Source organism: Bufo gargarizans, chromosome 3, assembly GCF_014858855.1.
Source record: "Bufo gargarizans isolate SCDJY-AF-19 chromosome 3, ASM1485885v1, whole genome shotgun sequence".
NCBI classification, from domain to species: Eukaryota; Metazoa; Chordata; class Amphibia; order Anura; family Bufonidae; genus Bufo; species Bufo gargarizans.
The window spans coordinates 240,714,859-240,736,522 of NC_058082.1; the positions used below are offsets into that span (position 1 = coordinate 240,714,859).

General features: G+C 40.5%; 1 protein-coding gene across 6 annotated transcripts in view; it reads right to left on the bottom strand.

Annotated features, from left to right (window-relative positions):
- DMD (dystrophin) overlaps nt 1-21,664 on the bottom strand; it is a 3,186,583-nt gene that overhangs the window by 2,509,949 nt on the left and 654,970 nt on the right. For all 6 annotated transcript variants that reach the window (XM_044284724.1, XM_044284721.1, XM_044284723.1 and 3 more), the window contains exon 3: nt 14,615-14,707. In XM_044284724.1, coding sequence (XP_044140659.1) covers nt 14,615-14,707 — 93 coding nt within the window. The remainder of the gene's footprint in view (nt 1-14,614; nt 14,708-21,664) is intronic.

The following is a 21,664-nucleotide window of genomic DNA, read 5'->3' on the forward strand; positions in this document are numbered from 1 at the left end:
CTACAGTCCGACTCAGACGCCAGCAAGGTGGAAGTGGAGTACTGGTTTGGGCTGGTATCATCAAAGATGAGCTTGTGGGGCCTTTTCGGGTTGAGGATGGAGTCAAGCTCAACTCCCAGTCCTACTGCCAGTTTCTGGAAGACACCTTCTTCAAGCAGTGGTACAGGAAGAAGTCTGCATCCTTCAAGAAAAACATGATTTTCATGCAGGACAATGCTCCATCACACGCGTCCAAGTACTCCACAGCGTGGCTGGCAAGAAAGGGTATAAAAGAAGAAAATCTAATGACATGGCCTCCTTGTTCACCTGATCTGAACCCCATTGAGAACCTGTGGTCCATCATCAAATGTCAGATTTACAAGGAGGGAAACCAGTACACCTCTCTGAACAGTGTCTGGGAGGCTGTGGTTGCTGCTGCACGCAATGTTGATGGTGAACAGATCAAAACACTGACAGAATCCATGGATGGCAGGCTTTTGAGTGTCCTTGCAAAGAAAGGTGGCTATATTGGTCACTGATTTGTTTTTGTTTTGTTTTTGAATGTCAGAAATGTATATTTGTGAATGTTGAGATGTTATATTGGTTTCACTGGTAAAAATAAATAATTGAAATGGGTATATATTTGTTTTTTGTTAAGTTGCCTAATAATTATGCACAGTAATAGTCACCTGCACACACAGATATCCCCTTAAAATAGCTAAAACTAAAAACAAACTAAAAACTACTTCCAAAAATATTCAGCTTTGATATTAATGAGTTTTTTTGGTTCATTGAGAACATGGTTGTTGTTCAATAATAAAATTAATCCTCAAAAATACAACTTGCCTAATAATTCTGCACTCCCTGTATAGTGTCCCAACTTCTTTGGAATCCGGTTTGTACCTATAATATACCTTCTAACATAGAAAGTATATTATAGTTAGAGTTGAGCGGACACCTAGATGTTCAGGTTCAATGGGTTCGGCCGAACTTCGGAAAAAAGTTCTAGTTCGGGACAAGAACTTGACCCGAACATGACGTTGAACCCAAACCCCATGGAAGTCAATGGGGACCCGAACTTTGGAGCACTAAAATGGCTGTAAAAATGTCATGGAAAGGGCTAGAGGGCTGCAAAAGGCATCAAAATGTGGTTAAGAGCATGGCAAGCGCTCTGCAAGCAAATGTGGATAGGGAAATTACTTTAACCACCTCAGACCCCCTAGCTTAAACACCATTAATGACCAGACCACTTTTTACAATTCTGCACTACACTACTTTCACCGTTTATTGCTCGGTCATGCAACTTACCACCCAAATGAATTTTACCTCCTTTTCTACTCACTAATAGAGCTTTCATTTGGTTGTATTTCATTGCTGCTGACATTTTTACTTTTTTTGTTATTAATCGAAATTTTCCAAAATTTGTGCCCAAAAATGTCATTTTTCACTTTCAGTTGTAAAAATTTTCAAAAAAACAACATCTACATATACATTTTTCTCTAAATGTATTGTTTTACATGTCTTTGATAAAAAAAGAATTTGGGTAAAAAAAAAAAGTTTGGGTAAAAGTTATAGCATTTACAAACTATGGTACAAAAATCCGCTTTTTGAAGCAGCTCTGACTTTCGGAAAGTAGACACCCTAAGGTATTCACTGATGGGCATAGTGAGTTCATGGAAGTTTTTATTTTTTGTCACAAGTTAGTGGAAAATTATGATTTTTTTATTATTATTTTTTCCTTACAAAGTCTCATATTCCACTAACTTGTGACAAAAAATAAAAATTTCCATGAACTCACTATGCCCATCACGAATGACCTTGGGGTGTCTTCTTTCCAAAATGGGGTCACTTATGGGGTAGTTATACTGCCCTGGCATTTTAGGGGCCCTAATGTGTGAGAAGTAGTTTGAAATCAAAATGTGTAAAAAATGCCCTGTGAAATCATAAAGGTGATCAGGGAGTCTGTATGGATTGAACACATTTTGATTTCAAACTACTTCTCACACATTAGGGCCCCTAAAATTCCAGGGCAGTATAACTACCCTATAAGTGACCCCATTTTGGAAAGAAGACACCCCAAGGTATTTCGTGATGGGCATAGTGAGTTCATGGGAATTTTTATTTTTTGTCACAAGTTAGTGGGGAAAAAAAATCATAATTTCCACTTTGCCCACCTAGGCTGCAAAAAAGTGTCACACATGTGGTATCGCCGTACTCATAAGAAGTAGGACAATGTGTTTTGGGGTGTCTTTTTACATATACCCATGCTGGGTGAGAGAAATATCTCGGCAAAAGACAAATTTTTCAATTTTTTTATACAAAGTTGGTATTTGACACTCCAAAACACATTGCTCAACTTCTCCTGAGTACGGCGATACCACATGTGTGACACTTTTTTGCAACCTAGATGCTCAAAGGGGCCCAAATTCCTTTTAGGAGGGCATTTTTTGACATTTGGATCCCAGACTTCTTCTCACGCTTTAGGGCCCCTAAAATGCCAGGGCAGTATAAATACCCCACATGTGACCCTATTTTGGAAAGAAGACACCCCAAGGTATTCAATGAGGGGCATGGCAAGTTCATAGAATTTTTTTTTTTTTTGGGCACAAGTTAGCGGAAATTGATTTTTTTTTTCTCACAAAGTCTCCCTTTCCGCTAACTTTGGACAAAAAGTTCAATCTTTCATGGACTCAATATGCCCCTCAGCAAATACCTTGGGGTGTCTTCTTTCCGAAATGGGGTCACATGTGAGGTATTTATTCTGCCCTGGCATTTTAGGGGCCCTAAAGCGTAAGAAGAAGCCTGGAATATAAATGTCTAAAAAATGTTACGCATTTGGATTCCGTGAGGGGTATGGTGAGTTCATGTGAGATTATATTTTTTGACACAAGTTAGTGGAATATTAGACTTTGTAAGAAAAAAATAAAAAAATCTATTTCTGCTAATTTGTGCCAAAAAAATGTCTAATTGGAGCCTTACAGGGGGGTGATCAGGGAGTCTATATGGGATGATCACCACCCTGTCATTGATCACCCCCCCCCCTGTAAGGCTCCATTCAGATGTCCGTATGTGTTTTGCGGATCCGCGGTGTCCGTGTTTTGCGGATCCACAAAACACATACGGACGTCTGAATGGAGCCTTACAGGGGGGTGATCACCCTATATAGACTCCCTGATCACCCCCCTGTGATTGATCACCCCCCTGTAAGGCTCTATTCAGACGTCCGTATGTGTTTTGCGGATCCACGGATCCATGGATCTGATCCGCAAAACACATACGGACGTCCTAATGGAGCCTTACAGGGGGGTGATCAATGACAGGGGGGTGATCAGGGAGTCTATATGGGGTGATCACCCCCTGTCATTGATCACCCCCCTGTAAGGCTCCATTCAGACGTCCGTATGTGTTTTGCGGATCCGATCCATAAATCCGTGTATCCGTAAAACACATACGAATGTCTGAATGGAGCCTTACAGGGGGGTGATCAATGACAGAAGGGTGATCAATGACAGGGGGGTTATCAGGGAGTATATATGGGGTGATCACCCCCCTGTCATTAATCACCCCCCTGTAAGGCTCCATTCAGACATCCGTATGTGTTTTGCGGATCCGATCCATGGATCCGTGGATCCGTAAAACACATACGGACGTCTGAATGGAGCCTTACAGGGGTTAATCAATGACAGGGGGGTGATCAATGACAGGGGGGTGATCAGGGAGTCTATATGGGGTGATCAGGGGTTAATAAGTGACAAGGGGGTGTAGTGTAGTGTGGTGTCCTCTGGTGGTCGATTCAAGCAAAAGGGACCACCAGAGGACCAGGTAGCAGGTATATTAGACGCTGTTTTCCAAACAGCGTCTAATATACCTGTTAGAGGTTAAAAAAAAATTGCATCTACAGCCTGCCAGCGAACGATCGCCGCTGGCAGGCTGTAGATCCACTCTCAGTGGTACTTCACACCCAAACATTTTTGAATTTCAACTGAAAATGTAACTAACAATTTTTTTATTTTTTAACCTGTCTACTAGGTATAGCAGTGGTACTTCACACCCAAAAATTGGTGAATTTCACCAGAAAATGTAACTGACAAAGTAGTGAAATGACCTAAATTAAAATACGTACAAAAAAATAATAATTGATTTATGAGGTGGAGTTCCATATGGAGTAGGAGTTTGAGGAGGCGGTGGACATAGTGGTGTAGGTGGAAGCGGTGGTGGAGGAGGAAGAGGTAGCCAACACAGTTTTTTTGGTTTTAATAGAATTTTTTTAAATTAGGGTGAAATATCCAAAATACAAGAATCAGCAATTGTGCTGCAGTATAACAATGACTGGTTAGTGCTGGTATACATGTCTATTCTGCACAAGGTATGGACAAATCCTGTGGGATCCATGCCTGGTTCATTTTAATGAACGTGAGCTTGTCCACATTGGCTGTGGATAGGCGGCTTCGCTTGTCTGTGATGACGCCCCCCTGCCGTGCTAAACACATGTTTAGATAATACACTGGCCGCGGGCAGTCCAGCACCTCCAAGGCGTAAAGGGCAAGCTGAGGCCATGTGCCCAATTTGGAGACCCAAAAGTTGAAGGGGGCAGACCCTTCATTTAGTACGTGTAGGTGTGTGCACATATACTGCTCCACCATATTGGTGAAATGCTGCCTCCTGCTAAGATGTTCCATATCAGCTGGTGGTGCTGGTTGTTGTGGCATGCTAACAAAGCTTTTCCACAATTCGGCCATGCTAACCCTGCCTTCTGAGGTGCTGGCGGTGCCCCAGCTGCATTGGAGACCTCTTCCTCATCCTCTGCCTTCGCCTTGTGCTTCGACTGTGCCCCCGCTGTCAGGTGGGAATGTCACCAGCAGCGCATCTACCAGCATGCGCTTGTACTCGTGAATCTTACAATCACGCTCCAGTGACGGAATTAAGGACAATACATTGTCCTTATAATGGGGACCTAGTAATCAGCACAAGTTAGAATGTGGGCAACTCGGCGGTCGTTGCGGAGACACTGCAGCATGTAATTGCTTATGTGTGCCAGGCTGCCCAGAGGCAATGAAAAGCTGTCCTCTGTGGGAGGTGTATCGTCTGTGTCCTCTGTATCCCCCCAGCCACGCACCAGTGATGGCCATTAGCTGGTCTGGGTGCCACCCTGCTGTGAACATGGTTCCTCTTCCTCCATATCCTCCTCCTCAACCTCCACCTCGTCATCCTCCAGAACTGTGCCCTGGCTGGACAATTGTGTACCTGGTGTTTGTGGGTGCAGGAACCGACCCTCGGAGCCACTTGGGAATGACTGGCCAGAAACCCTACGAAATGATCCCTCTTCCTCCTCCTTTGCCACATCCTCTTCCATCATCGCCAGCAGCGTTTTTTCAAGGAGGCATAGAAGTGGGATAGTTACGCTGAGAACGGCGTTATCGGCACTGGCCATGTTGGAGGAGTACTCGAAACAGCGCAACAAGGAACACAGGTCTTGCATGGAGGCCCAGTAATTGGTGGTGAAGTAGTGCTGTTCCACCGAGCGACTCAACCGTGCGTGCTGCAGCTGAAACTCCACTATCGCCTGCTGCTGCTCGCACAGTCTGGCCAGCATGTGCAAGGTGTAGTTCCACCTTGTGGGCACGTCGCATATGAGGCGGTAAGCGGGAAGGCGAAGGTTAGGCTGCAGCGCTGACAGGCAAGCAGCAGGATGAGAACGCCTAAAGCACGTACAGATGGCCCACACTTTATGCAGCAGCTCTGACATATCAGGGTAATTTTTAAGGAATCTCTGCACCACCAAATTCAGCACATGCGCCAGGCAAGGGATGTGCGTCAAACCGGCTAGTACCAGAGCTGCTATTAGATTTCGCCACAGGGGGTGATCAATGACAGGGGGGTATCAGGGAGTCTACATGGGATGATCACCCCCGTGTCATTGATACCCCCCTGCAAGGCTCCATTCAGACGTCCACATGTGTTTTGTGGATCCGCAAAACACATACGGACGTCTGAATGGAGCCTTACAGGTGGGTGATCAATGACAGGAGGGTGATCAGGGAGTCTATATGGGGTGATCAGGGGATTAATAAGGGGTTAATAAGTGACAGGGGTGTGTAGTGTAGTGGTGTTTGGTGCTACTTACAGCGCTGCGTGTTTCCTTTGGTGGTCGATCCAAGCAAAAGGGACCACCAGAGGACCAGGTATATCAGACGCTGTTAACAAAACAGCGTCTGATATACCTTTCAAGGGTTAAAAAAAATTGCATCTACAGCCTGCCAGCGAATGATCGCCGCTGGCAGGCTGTAGATGCACTCGTTTACCTCCGGATCCTGTGAACGCGCGCTCCTGTGTGCGCTCGTTCACAGGAGATCTAGCCTCTCGCGAGATGACGCGCCAGCGCGTCCAAGAGGAATAACAGGGCCGCCGCCAGGACGCAATCCTGCGTGCGGCGGTCCTGAGGCGGTTAATGAACAGGACAGAGCACATCTGCTATGCTCTATGCTATGTTGTCTGTGGTTCAGCATAGCAAGTGTGATGATGTCACTACATTAAGCTGAACTGCAGAAAGCAGGGGAATTGTGAAGTAGGGTGCTGAATGCTCCCTGCTTCAACATTGTATTCAAATGTATCAGTATCCCTATGGCCAATTGGGCATCTTAGTGTTTTTCTTAGTCTATTTTTTCAAATACTTAGAATTTTTTTTTTCTTTTAAAATATGCAAATTTCTGATGACATGCACATTTTGATGTGTGATATCACTGTCCCTTCACAGTATACTATCAAAACCCAACTTAAAAGATTGATGGTATTGGCCTTCTTCATATAACTGAATTATAGTATTGATTTTTCACAAACCAGTTCCTGTTAAAATGTATGTTTTTTTAACAAAAAAATATTTTGGTTGGGAAGTTAGCTATGCTAGTATTTTTATGGCCGATTTGGTGTCTTACTTTATGTCTCCTTAGGCTACTTTCACACTAGCGTTCGATCGGATCCGTTCTGAACGGATCCGATCATAATAATGCAGACGGAGGCTCCGTTCAGAACGGATCCGTCTGCATTATTTTTAGCATATAACAGCTAAGTGTGAAAATAGCCTCGTACGGATCCGTCCAGACTTTCAATGTAAAGTCAATGGGGGACGGAGACGCCTGAAGATTGAGCCATATTGTGGCATCTTCAAACGGATCCGTCCCCATTGACTTACATTGTAAGTCTGGACGGATCCGCACGCCTCCGCACGGCCAGGCGGACACCCGAACGCTGCAAGCAGCGTTCAGCTGTCCGCCTGTCCGTGCGGAGGCGAGCGGAGCGGAGGCTGAACGCCGCCAGACTGATGCAGTCTGAGCGGATCCGCTCCATTCAGACTGCATCAGGGCTGGATGGCTGCGTTCGGGTCCGCTCGTGAGCTCCTTCAAACGGAGCTCACGAGCGGACCGACGAACGCTAGTGTGAAAGTAGCCTTAAATGCAAAAAAATGGGAAAATTGAGTTTAATTTATTGGAAAGCTATAAAGAGTTTGGCAAGGATTTAGAATAGCATTACAAGATTTTAGAATATTTATTAGTGCCAATTACTATTAGAATATAATTCTTACCAAGTGTATTTATCAGAATAAGGTTATTTTTTAAATTTTGAAATTTTCATACAAGACAGCAATATAATAACTACAATGTTTTTAAACTCATAGATGCCAACTCCTATATAGAAACTAATAGATGTCATTGTCTTCCTTGAATGTTTATAAATGATCATTTTAATCCCTTCCTGCCCAGTGCTGTACATGTAGAGGGCAAGGTAGGTTTTAAAGATGGCGCCCGCTGTGCTCACAATTATTTCAAACAGCAGACACCTGAGGCTAATGTATGCAATCAACAACAACATTAATCGCACATATATGTAACCCCTTAGATTCAGTGGTAAAAAAAAAGCAGGAAGAGCGAGCTCCCACGCATGCACCGTCTCCCTTAGAGCCGTTTGAGGGAGCTGGATAGTGAGGCAGTCTCGATCCTCTTGATGGCTCATTGGTTAGCATGGTTGCCTTGTAGCGCTGGGATACTGGGTTCAAATCTGAACAAGGACAACATCTACATGAAGTTTGTATGTTCTCCCACACTCCAAATAAATACTAATAGGGAACTTAGATTGTGAGCCCTATTGGGGACAGGTTAGTGCTAGTGTCTGTAAAGCGCTGCAGAATATGTCAGCGCTATATAAGTGCATAAAATAAAATAAAAAAATTAGGGACTGCCTTTCTCATAGACACCAATGCTAATACTTTGGGATCTATGAAAGAAGCAATCTAACAATTGACTGTTCAAGTCTCCTAAAGGAACTTTGAAAAGTTTAAAAAAAAAAAATGTAAAAATATAAAAATATAAATCATCCTACTTTCCCTAAAATCAAAATAAATAAAAAACATCATGGGCATTGCCATATGTATAAACACCAATAATATTATAATATGAAAATATTTATTTTTTTATAGCAAATGGGGAAACGGAAAAAAATCTTAATGGGCAATTTGCCATATATACCTTCAAATGGAGCTTAGATTGTAGTTCTATTGAACCACAGTGTAAGCTAAAAAGCAGTCAGAAGATTGCATATTCTAGCATCCTAAGGGGCTAAAAAAAGGGTTAAAAATGTGCAAAAAGTTAAAATATATATATATATATATATATATATATATATATATATTTAAATCACACCCCTTTCCCCAGAATTTAAATAAAATTTATTCTATGAGAACTTTTCCCTATGAAAAGTGTAAACATTTTCTTTTTTTTTCAAAAATATAAAATAAATTAAATATATATCCCACTTTCCCTAAAATCAGAATCTGGATAGTTAATTGTTTAAAGCTCAAGCTACCAACCATACATTTTGTTTTGGCAGCCACTAATCAGCACATATGCCCTTTTATGGTGGTGCAGGTTTAACCTAACATGGATACCCTACGCAGGGTGGATCAGATGTCTGGCACTGTTTTATTCCATTAATACCTTAGAAGCTTTGGTCAATAACAACTGCAGCTTCTAAGTATTTTCAGTGGATGTAGGATGCCAATAGTTTTAATGAAAGTCCCTATCTCTGCTTTCTGAGTATGCCTATTAGGCTTTACCAAAAGCATACCCTAATTAATTTTCAGTGAATTTCCTGTTGACAACATTATATATTGTACTACATTGTGGGGCTAATAAATAGTTATAATAAGAATTAAATATGGTTTTAAAAAAAATAATTAAAAAAATATACCCATGTTCCACCTCTTTTGAATGGAAAAAATAAATAAAACATATTTGCTTTTGCCACATTCATAACAAACTGAAGTATACAATCATCCCATTATTTATCCCAAATAGTGAGTTATAAAAAAAAATAAGCATTGCCAGAATTGTTGATTTTTTTCTTAGACATACAACAGAATAAAAAGCAATCAAAATGAATATGTACGGTACCTGAAAATGTTACCAATTAAAAATTAAAACAACATTTAGTCAGGGCTCATTTTGCATTAATTACTGCACTGATGCAATGTGGCATGGAGGCGTTCAGCCTATGCAGTGGCCAGGTTTGGGGTGGCCCCATAGCTACGCTGGGTCCCCCGGACACCGTTGAGGTGTCACCACGTGTTGCTGCTCTCTGGAAGGGACGGTAAGGCGTGGTGAACCCCAATGGAAAATAAGTCCAGAGAGTCAGGGTCTGCAGTAAACCAGGGTGCTTCTTTACTGGAAGAAATCAGGTACAAAACCATATAGGGCTGGCTTCTTCAGTCTGCTTCCTGACAGAAGAAGGGATTGATGCTGAGGAATGGCCTGAACTAGCTATTTGTATTTCTCTTCAGAAGATTGGTACCCTGGTCCAAGGCTGGTGATCCAGGGTCTGTGGCAGCTTATCCGTGTCTTAGCGTCTTCTTCTGGTCACTCAGTAGTCTGGCAGAGTCTCCTCTTCCAAACACTGTTCCCTAACTGCAGCACACTAGGGGCTCTGACTGCTCTCATTATATATAGTTTTTGCTATACTAGAACCTTCTATTGGGAGGGGTGGAGAGGAGAAACTCAGCACAAGCAGATACATTGTTTTAGCTCCCGTCTGGTATAGACTTACATTAAAGCGTCAATGATACTTAATGGCAATAACACAGCAGGTTTTCCAGACAAAAACAAGCTTTCAGACATAACAACATAGATAAAACCAGACATTTAAAAGGTCAGGTTGTCTGCTTTTTGGTGGTAAACAAGTCAGTTTTTTTTCCCTCTAAAACATGGTCTTCTTTAAACCCTATGACAGCTGTGGAAAATTTCCAGCTTCTCAATCAAAGCCCTAACAGTCTCTCAGTATTCATTAACCCTTTCCACAGAGCCATATAAATACAGTGATAATGAACAGGATGTATATCACAACATATAAAATGCAGATACACAGTATTAAGCAATATAAGTTAACCCTTTCAAGAGAAATAAAGTAAGCAGTTTGTACTTTGCATAGGGGATGTAGTACTCCCTTCTCTAGGGCACTAAATCTATGGCACTGCTGAGGTGTTTTGGAAGCCCAGGTTGCATCAACTCAACTCCATTGTTGGGTCTAATGTCTCATCTTCCTTGACAATGCCCAATAGATTCTCTATGGGGTTTAGGTCAGGTGCATTTGCTGGCCAATCAAGCACAGTGATACCATGTTTATTAAACCAGATATTGGTACTTTTGGCAGTGTGAGCAGATGCCAAGTACTGCTTGAAAATGAAATCAGCATCTCCATAAATATTGTCAGCGGAGTGAAGCAAGAAGTCCTCTACAATTTCCAGGTAAATGGCTACGATGACTTTGGATCCGATATAACACAGTGGACCAACATCAGCAGATGACATGGCTTCCCAAACCATCACTGACTGTGGGAACTACACACTGGACCTCAAGAAACTTGGATTATGTGCCTCTACACTCTTCCTCCAGAAACTGGGACCTTGATTTCCAAATCTGAAAATAGGATTCTGAATCTCTGAGCAACAGTCCTTTTATTCTTAGCCCAGGTAAGACACTTCTGATATGTCTCTGGGTCATGAGTGGCTTGACACAAGGAATGTGACAGTTGTAGCCCATGTCCTGTATATGTCTGTGTGAGGTGGCTCTTGAAGCACTGACTCTAGCCATAGTTCACTCCTTCTGAATCTCCCCCAAATTCTTGAATGGTCTTTTCTTAACAACCCTTTTAAGGCTGCGGTTATTCCTTTTGCTTATGCCCCTTTTTTTAACCACACTTTTCCTTTCCATTCAACTGTCCATTAATATGCTTGTATACAGCACTCTGTGAACAGCCATCTTCTTTATCAAGGACCTTTTGTGGCTTACCTTTCTCGTGGAGGGTTGTCTTCTACACAACTGTCAAGTTAACAGTTTTCCCCATTATTGTGTAGCCTACTGAATCAGTTAGTGGGATTGTTTAAAGATTTAAGGGTGTATTAGACACTCTGATGATGCAGATGATTGTCGGGAGGGAAATGTTCCCTCCCTGCAATCATCAGATAGCTAGAGGAGGGCACTGCTGCTATTACATGCAGTGATGTCCTTCGTGGTATGGGGAGGAGCGAATGCTATGCAATCACATATCCCCATACAGGGCAATGGTGTTTCGGTGGCAGATCGGTATTACAAAACACATCCTGCCACCAGCACCATTGTGACTTTTAAGCATGCTTGAACATCACAATTGCTCGATGAACGTTTACTTGTTCATCAGACATTTGGAGGCAATATTAGACTGCCAGATAATCACTAACGAGCGCTCATAGGATATCATCTCCTAGAAAATCTGGCAGTCTAATACACCACCTAATAAAAACCTTTTCAGATGTTTTGTGCTGATTAGCTAATTAGAGTGTGATATCATGGCCCTGATTTATCATGCCTTCACTCCAGAATTGTGGCTTCAAAAGTTAGAAAAATCTGGATTTTCTGACTTTTTGCATTTTTATACCACTCAATCCAGTTTTGAAATGTGGGTAGCACAGTTGGTGTGGTTAGCTATGGTAAGGAGTTTCACTCTTGATTTATCTTTGAGATTTTATTAAAAAGTCAAAATCTCACTCCAGTAGGAGGGTAGAGTAGGGAAAAAAAAAAACAATACCAGAATTGCTGATTTGTTTTTCTTATCCACATCCCCAAATATGGAATATAAAGGAATCAAAATGTCTTACAGTATATGCCCGCCTATAGTAACAATAAAAACTATATGTTGCCTTGCAAAAGTGCAAAAGTCAAGCCCTCATATAGATCTGTTGAAAAAAAAAAAAGTTATCACAATGCAAAAATATATATATATTTTTTTTATCTTTATTTTGCCAAAGTATATTTGGTATTGCTATAATCATACTGAGAATCAAGTGAACCTGTATTTTATGCTATAAAGTGAATGTTGCAAAGTTTCAAATTTAAAAGTTGATTTTTGTTTTTGCTGTTTTCATATCCATTTTCAGAAAGAGTTTATAAAAGTTAATTAATAATTTATGTATATCCCAAGAATTGTATACTCCAAAACTAGAACACGTCCCACAAAAACATGCCCCAAATGGCTACAAAGCCAAAGAGAACATTTAAAAAAAAATCTAGCTCTTGTATGTAACAATGTAAAAATAATAATTGTCTTTATTTATATAGAGCCGACACATTCTGCAGTGCTTTACAATCAGGGAAAAAAAAAAAAAAGATGCAAAACAGGCTGATCACTGAGAGGTTAAAAATCAAAAGAGAGCAACATAAAATATATTCAAGGCAATGTAATTTAAAATTATGCTTTTATTGACATCTTTATTTGTGTGTTTGTTTTTCAGGATTCAAAAACCACTCTGTGTCTTGAATTTCAATGTAGAAATCTGAAATTATTCAGGGACACTTTGCCCTTAGACCAAAACTGACATTGTGCTTCTGAGCAAGTGTTTTTCAATGATAGGACTGATGAAAGTTAGGACAATGGCAGCCTGATTGCATAATGCTTAAGGCATTCACAAGGAACATTTGTTCTCAAAATAGCATTAAAATGAGACAACAATATGCATGCTGAATAAAATACAAATTTACATGGTCCTCTTATGGGTAAAGGATTATTTTAGTATGCTATTTAAATGTGAAATTTGGAAAAAATGTCTGCAATTTCTGGAATCAAATTTTTCTTTGCAAAATAGTTGATCAGACATTTGAAGATTGTGAATACTTTACCCATTATCCATGTTTTATTTTCATGGATAGCCTTTGTCAAATAAGATTCAAAAAAAGGAATTGTGCCATTAGAAAGTTAATTTAAATCTGGATTTGCATTTGGTCCACCTATGTTCTCTAACGTCATTATTCATCCTCTTTAATAAGTTCACACCATTCTAAGGACAATAGCCTTTGACGGAAAACTATGAATATATGTACATTTGAGCAAATCTAAAAATACAAGTTATTATGGGGTCATTTATTATTAAATATATGCCAATTTTTGGCTTATATCTAGTGCAGATTTGATTGCAAATGGGCGGATGAATCTGTGACTTTTACCCGCTCATGCCGGATATAAAAAAAGGAAACGCCGGGGGAGGGGGGGTAAGGGGGGTTTGGGGGGGGGTTTCCGGCCGCTCCATCTAATTTATCATTTTCTATTATTGTTTTAGGCGTAGAAAATTATTGAAATCTAGGCCGGCAGTGGATGCACCTAAGTTATGTAGAGGCCGGCGCCTCTACTTAACCTAGGCGCATTGTGTGCCAGTGCAAAGGGTATTAAGACCGGGGTCTAAAATGCCAGTTTTAATAAAAGAACCCATATGTTTATGAGAAACCTATATATTAGGATAGGAGGTATCACTAATTGTTTATTACTGTTTCTCAGTAGCCGAGTGCAGTTTGGACAAAATAATCTTTTGCCAGCAAACAATGATTTAAGTTACCACACCAATGATCCAAGTACCCAATTAATGAGCGTTTTGCTTATTTATGTGGTAATCGGGGGCACCTTTACATAGGCAGATCATCACTAATGAGCATCCTTATGAACAATCATTATCGATAATATGCCTAAATATTGCATTAAAGGGCCTTTAGATTTTCTTTGTATCTGTCTATATATGTCACTTTAATGACAATCAGATATTTTTACTGCTATTTCAATACAGAAATCTTTGTACTTCCAAATAGTTTACTTAATTATTTATTGCAATTGTAAATTTAGAGGTTTTCCAAATGTAAACTTCTGACAGATGTCCATGGGATCCCATGTTAAAGAATATAAACTCAGAAAAGTACTTTTCTTGCTGGATGCTTTAATATAAACAGCAGATTGCTCTGTTCCATACAGTAAAATAAAAAATAAATAAAATAAATTAAAAAAAGCTATAGTGATAGACATATCTGCCTGATATACATTAAAATGGCGCTTATTTTGGCTTCTGTCGAGTGAATGGGAGAAACATTTGATATACTGAATGTACTGCTTGCTTTGCCGGTATATATGTCCAATGGACATTGAAAGAGAAGTGTTGATTCTGCCTTACATATCCTAAAGGTTTAGAACTTATGGGTGCTACTGTAAGCTTTTTAACTACAAAAAAATCCAGACGCTAAAATAAAATAAGAGGAAAAATACATGATGCAGAGCAATCACAAGCTCCAAGCCTTACCAGTTTGTCACCAGTGAGGCCTTCAAGAAGATCCAAAAGTCTTCTTCCATCTTGAAGTTCACTGAACAGATCTTCAATTGGATGTTTCCCAAACTAAAAAATAAAGGAATATTTATTATATGTTTATTTTATAAAACTAAAGTGAAAAGAACTTCTTTAAAGGCTCATTATATTTTTATAGTGTATGCAAATGATCTATAAAAAAATTATAAATAGAAAGCTGAACATGCCACTAGTTGCAAAGTAGCTATCCTATAAGCCAATGCATGCCCTTTTAAATGAGAATTGAGGCATAAATTGGATAATAGCTGAGCCAGTACCTTGTCTGCAGACAGCTGTTTTGGGGTTATTGCCCCTCATCAGTGCAGAAATAACTGACTTAACTGGGTGAAAGGCACTTGCCAGGAAATGGAAACACCTGAATACATGTTTATAATATACTCTTAACTACCATGGAAATTAGTATTAATAAAATAAGCTCTTTTGAGCTAATAGGATTTAAACATATTTATTAATATTTTTACACCAATATTTTGACATTAAAAATTCACAATTGATTCCACATGAAATATTTGCTCCATAATTTGTGACAAGAAAAGGATTGGGCTTAGAAACAGTGGGTGGGACATAACATGGCCTGTCGGATTTGCAACAATTGATACTAGAAACTGGCGTAAGCTCAAGTTTCTCAATTTCTGACAGTGTGCCAGACATGTGCATAATTTATTAAGTGGCATCTGCCTCTTAATCAATTAAGCACACCTTACCCAGCGCACAGGGGATCAAGATTGGCCTATGAGAATGTCAGATTTAATAAATCTCCCCTATAATGTATCTAACAGATGAAATACATTTTATAATACACTTTCAACCCCATGGAAACAACATCAAATTACTAAGACTTATGCATATAAAATTTATTTAAATTGTTAAGATTTAAATATATTATTTATTTTCACCTCATAACCCTTTAAATTTATATTGTGACTAAAGAAATAAATAAAGTTCTAAAAATATTGTTCATACTTATTTTCTTGCATGATACCAATTCAGTTTTACTGCTTTATTTTCTTCTTGAAGCATAAAAATAGCAATAAATGATGGCTGTTGTTATTTACAAAGTGATATTGTATTTTCAACCACATTATGCAAAACTCTTTGCATTTGCATTTAATGTAGACAATAATTATATTCAGTATTCTTCTTTCTTCACACTAAACAGTTCATGGCTATGGATTTGACGTTATAATAAATAAAATATAGAAAAAAAAGATTTCTACCCAGTTTTCACCTTCCTGTCCAGACCATTTTTTTGCAAATCCGACATGTGTCACTTTATGTGGTAATAACTTCGGAACACTTTTATTTATCCAAGCCATTCAGAGATTGTTTTCTCGTGACACATTGTACTTCATGATAATCATAAATCATATATTTTACCTTTATTTATGAAAAAATCCCAAATTTACCAAGAATTTTGAAAAATTCACAATTTTTTACATTTCAATTTCTCTGCTTTTAAAAAAGAAAGTGATACCTTATAAAATATTTATTACTTTAGATTCCCCATATGTCTACTTTATGTTGGCATCATTTTGTTATTGTCATTTTATTGTTTTAGGACATTAGAAGGCTTAGAATTTTAGGAGCAATTCTTAAAATGTTTAAGAAAATTTCCAAAACTGTGAGACACTCTCCTGTTCCGCGGTCCACTGGGGCCTCCAGGGGTCCTTGTGGGGTTTTGCCTGTGGGGAGAGGTCAGAGGAGGCTTAGTGGGCCTGCTCGCACTCCATCCCCTGCCTCGACCTCGGGGGGTCCCATTGGAGTAGCAGGACAGGTCACACATGCGTATGCGGAGCCTGAAGCTCTGATTCCTTTGCGGATAGATGCGGTGGTGCATCCGCTTGGGTGCCGGAGGGGAAGACCGCCGGGGTCCCGGAGGCAGATTGGCCGGGCTGGTGGCAACACGCCACGGCTGGTCCTGTCTCCTGTATCACCTGCGGTTTCCATTCTGGCATCCATGACGGCACGGTCTTGTATCCGTGCTAGGCCAATCAAGCATCCGCACACACGCTCGAAAGGTGGTTCGCAAAGGGATACGCGGCCAAGCGTGCGCGCATCTTATTTGCTACGCCGGCCGCTGGCAGGAAAAGCACCTATGCACAAATTTAAAGTAGATTAGGGGATAGGCCGCACAAGTGTTAGGGATTAGGATCATCATGTGACCTATGAGGAATCGACACCTGGCACTGATTGGCTAGCAGGTACTTAAAAGGAGATCTCCCTGGCTGGTCAGTGCCCACTGTTGTTCTAACAATCCGGGTGTATGCTGGTGATCGTTTCTCTCCAGCTTACCTTGACCATTCTCTAGTGACCTCCCTCTAGATACTTTAGCTTGGCTGAACAGTTTATCTAGTGTATGACCTAGAATCAGACTCTGGATATTCTCTTATGTCTTATCCCTCGGTACCACGCTTCTCGGACTGATATAACGTATATGAACTTTGTCCTGGTCACGGACTGCTTCCCTGGAGTCTCCCTGCAAAGGTTCCTTTTCGGCTTGATTACCTGTGTGTGATCACTGGCTTTTGACTGAATTATCGTCAACTCAATATATCCACTATCGTTTAAAACATCTGTCTGGTTGCTTTGGATTCTGCACCAATAACACAGAATAATACACTAACAGGTTGCCTAGGAGACCTAGCCTGGGGCTGCATCTCCTGGGCACCCGTAGAAGGAAGGTCCCAATGCCATGCAAGGCATTGGCTAGCCTCTGCACGGCATTGGGCTGCCTTCTCACCCATTGTGTCCCAGCCACAGCATCAGCAAAACCCCTTCTTTGTCGCGGTCAGCGCTGACCGCAGCATAGAAGGGGTTAATGCGCCGACATCGGTGTTCTCACCCATGCATAAAGCAGGGCTAACGGGAACAGTAACGGTAGTTACGGTAATAGCACGTCCCGCTGCATCATACTATTATGGCTCTAGTCGGGAAATATTTAATAAATTCAACAATGCTCAAAGTACTCAAGGTCACATTCTTTGTATACAATACATGGGAAACTTTGATTCAATTTTTAAAGATGGTTCTTCCTTTATCTATATTATAAGGCAGGGATTCTCAACCTGCGGCCCTCCAGATGTTGCAAAACTACAACTCCCACCATGCCTTGACAGCCTACAGCTATCAGTCTACAGCAGGGTATTGTGGGAGTTGTAGTTTTACAATAACTGGAGGGCCGCATGTTGAACATCCCTGTTATAAGGTATCTTCTAATCCTGAATTGTCTCCTAAAGGGATTAAAGTCAGAATCAAACCCAACAGTTGTTGTGGAAATTATTGTGAACAGACGTTACTACAAACATATGTTCCCAATAATTTGTATGTGTAAATGTGCTGTCGATCACCCGATGAGCATGCAAAACAATCATACATTAGGTGAAATGATCTTTCCTACAGCACATTATTCATAATTCTGGGCAGCAGATTGTGCTATGTGAACAGAGACCTGCTGCCCAGAAACAATAAATCTGTATTAGGACGAGTGATGGTAATAGCCCTAAAAAATGTGGAGGAGATTGCTGCATATAAATTCAGCTCTTTCTTCCAATGACGAGCAGGCAGTTATCAGGAAGGAACAGTCTCTTCCTGATAATTGCCTGCTCAGTCGGCAAATGTAAATGCACCTTAAACCTATTTTTCTTATTACTATCTAGAATGCTGTTTCTTCCTTTTTGTGTATTTGCCAGATCAGGTTTCACAATACATGTTATCTATTCATATGATTTGGCAAGTTGCACAGAACTTTTAATCTGTAACTGGTCAATAATGTATAATCAAAACACCAATATGAGGACAAAAATACTATGGGCCAGATTTATCATTAGCTCAAGTCAGAAAAAAGGAGTGAAAAAGTCGCAAATCTTTGCGCAATCGCTAAAACCTGCGCAAAAATGTGCCATTTTTTTCTGCTCTGCACTATGTTCGCCAGTTTTCTAAAAGTGGGCATGTTTTCTTATGAAAATGAATCTTTAGACATATTTACTATTACGACTATTTAAAAAGTCACAAAAAAGTCGCAAAAAAATGCACAATTTCACTCCAGTGAGGACCATGCTTATCTTATGAGACTTTAGAACATGCAACTTTTTCGTAAAGATGTGCGACTTTTATTAAGCTGCTTACTGACGGATAAACAGCTACCATCAAACCACATTTATTACAGTCTTAAAGGGCCGATCATAACTTTAGCCATATGTGAAAGTGGAGTGAGCTGTTAGAGTAATTATAAATCTGGCCCTATGAGAGCATCTATGATATCACAGTTTGCTTTAAACTTCAACTCATTCATTTTTTTTAACCAACTAAAAGAGCTACATAAAAATGCTATCCTTTAAATATCTGAACCAGTTCTGTAAACCAGGATTAAGGCTATATAAGGCTCAGACTGCAGCAATTTAACCCTTTAAAGTACCCCCCGTAGTACTAACTTTTTTATTTTTCCATTCACATAGCCTTATGAGAGCTTATTTTTTGTGGGACAAGTTGTACTTTCTAATGGCACCACTTACAGTTGCAAAGAAAAGGGGGTTAGTCAGCACCTCCCAATGCGCAGGTGCACGCTGCCATGGCTGAAAACAGAAAAAAAGAGGGAATGCAGCAGCATCCTGCAAACCAGATAAAGTACAATAATGCCATAGTCACAAAAAAATTATAGTGCTAATGCTACACTTATTTATAAAGTGAGATGCTTGGCAAATGCATTTTGTACAAAACCATCTGGGCCCGTCTGCCAAACGTCAAGGCGATCTCTGTACGACGACTCCTAACAATAAATACTACCTGTTATGTGCCATTAAGTTAGAAACATAGAAACATAGAATGTGTCGGCAGATACGAACCATTTGGCCCATCTAGTCTGCCCAATATACTGAGAACTATGACTAGCCCTATCTTATATGAAGGATGGCCTTATGCCTATCCCATGAATGCTTAAACTCCTTCACTGTATTTGCAGCTACCACTTCTGCAGGAAGGCTATTCCATGCATCCACTACTCTCTAAGTAAAGTAACACTTCCGGATATCACTTTTAAAACTATGTCCTCTTGTAGCAGTTTTTCTTCTTGTAAATATTCTCTCCTCTTTTACCTTGTTGATTCCCTTTATGTATTTAAAAGTTTCTATCATATCCCCTTTGTCTCATCTTTCTTCCAAGCTATACATGTTAAAGGGGTTGTCCGAGTTATGAAAAAAAAAACATATATAGCACTGAAAATCTGATGGGCAGCAATATATAACTAAGCTAAGTAAGTTTTATGCAAAAAAAAATATATATATATATTTCCTCATTTCCCTGGTTCTTTTCTAGCCCTTTGTTTACATGCAATAAAAACAATTTCTGCCCCTCCCCCTGCACTGCTAAGGGAGAGACTGCAAGAGCTGCCCTGAGTGACTTGTCTGCCTGCTGGGAGACTCTGCAGCATGTTGTATGTGTAGGACTACAAGTCCCAGTTGTACAATGGCACTGCTAAGGGAGTAAATACAAGAGCTGCCCTGAGTGACTTGTCTGCCTGCTGGGAGACTCTGCAGCATGTTGTATGTGTAGGACTACAAGTCCAAGCTGTATAATGACACTGCTAAAGGGAGTGGATACAAGAGCTGCCCTGAGTGACTTGTCTGCCTGCTGGGAGACTCTGCAGCATATTGTATGTGTAGGACTACAAGTCCAAGCTGCATAATGACACTGCTAAAGGGAGTGGATACAAGAGCTGCCCTGAGTGATATGTCTGCCTGCTGGGAGACTCTGCAGCATGTTGTATGTGTAGGACTACAAGTCCAAGCTGTATAATGACACTGCTAAAGGGAGTGGATACAAGAGCTGCCCTGAGTGATATGTCTGCCTGCTAGGAGACTCTGCAGCATATTGTATGTGTAGGACTACAAGTCCAAGCTGCATAATGACACTGCTAAAGGGAGTGGATACAAGAGCTGCCCTGAGTGATATGTCTGCCTGCTGGGAGACTCTGCAGCATGTTGTATGTGTAGAACTACAAGTCCCAGCTGGATAATGACACTGCTAAGGGAGAGACTGCAAGAGCTGCCCTGAGTGACTTGTCTGCCTGCTGGGAGACTCTGCAGCATGTTGTATGTGTAGGACTACAAGTCCCAGTTGTACAATGGCACTGCTAAGGGAGTAAATACAAGAGCTGCCCTGAGTGACTTGTCTGCCTGCTGGGAGACTCTGCAGCATGTTGTATGTGTAGGACTACAAGTCCCAGCTGTATAATGACACTGCTAAAGGGAGTGAATACAAGAGCTGCCCTGAGTGACATGTCTGCCTGCTGGGAGACTCTGCAGCATGTTGTATGTGTAGAACTACAAGTCCCAGCTGTATAATGACACTGCTAATACACACAGGAACTTCCCCCTACCTTCTTGTGCAATGCTCTCTCTAGTCCTTCAGCTCCTGTGCCCAGAATTGTCACTGCTGCAGATACCCAGTGTGTGCAGCTGAAGGGGTTAAGAATCCTAGGAGAGAGGCAGTGAAGGTGGGCGTGGCCAGCACAGTGACGTCTCGTTTACAGGCTTGTAAACAACCTTTATCAGAGCAGGGAGAGAAGCTGACATCACAGGTCATGTGACCCTCAGTGAAATCTGAGATGAAGTGAGTTTATTGGAAAGTTGTTACATTTGCCTAGTTAGGAAAATAGAAAGAACAAAAAAATAACTCGGACAACCCCTTTAAGGTCCTTTAATCTTTCCTGGTAAGTTTTATCCTGCAATCCATGTACTAGTTTAGTAGCTCTTCTCTGTTCAGGAAGTGTTGGACCCAGCATGTATGTGGATCCAACACTTCCTGATGCCCATGATGTTTATTTTTTATATTGGTTAAATATTTTTATTTTTATTTTAAGGAAAGGGGGGTGATTTGAACTTTTATAAAAAAAAAATGTTTTTATATTTGTAAAAACTTTTTTTTCACTTTCTTTAAAGTCACCTTGGGTGACAATAACTGGCAATTATTAGATTGCCTATGTGTTCATTG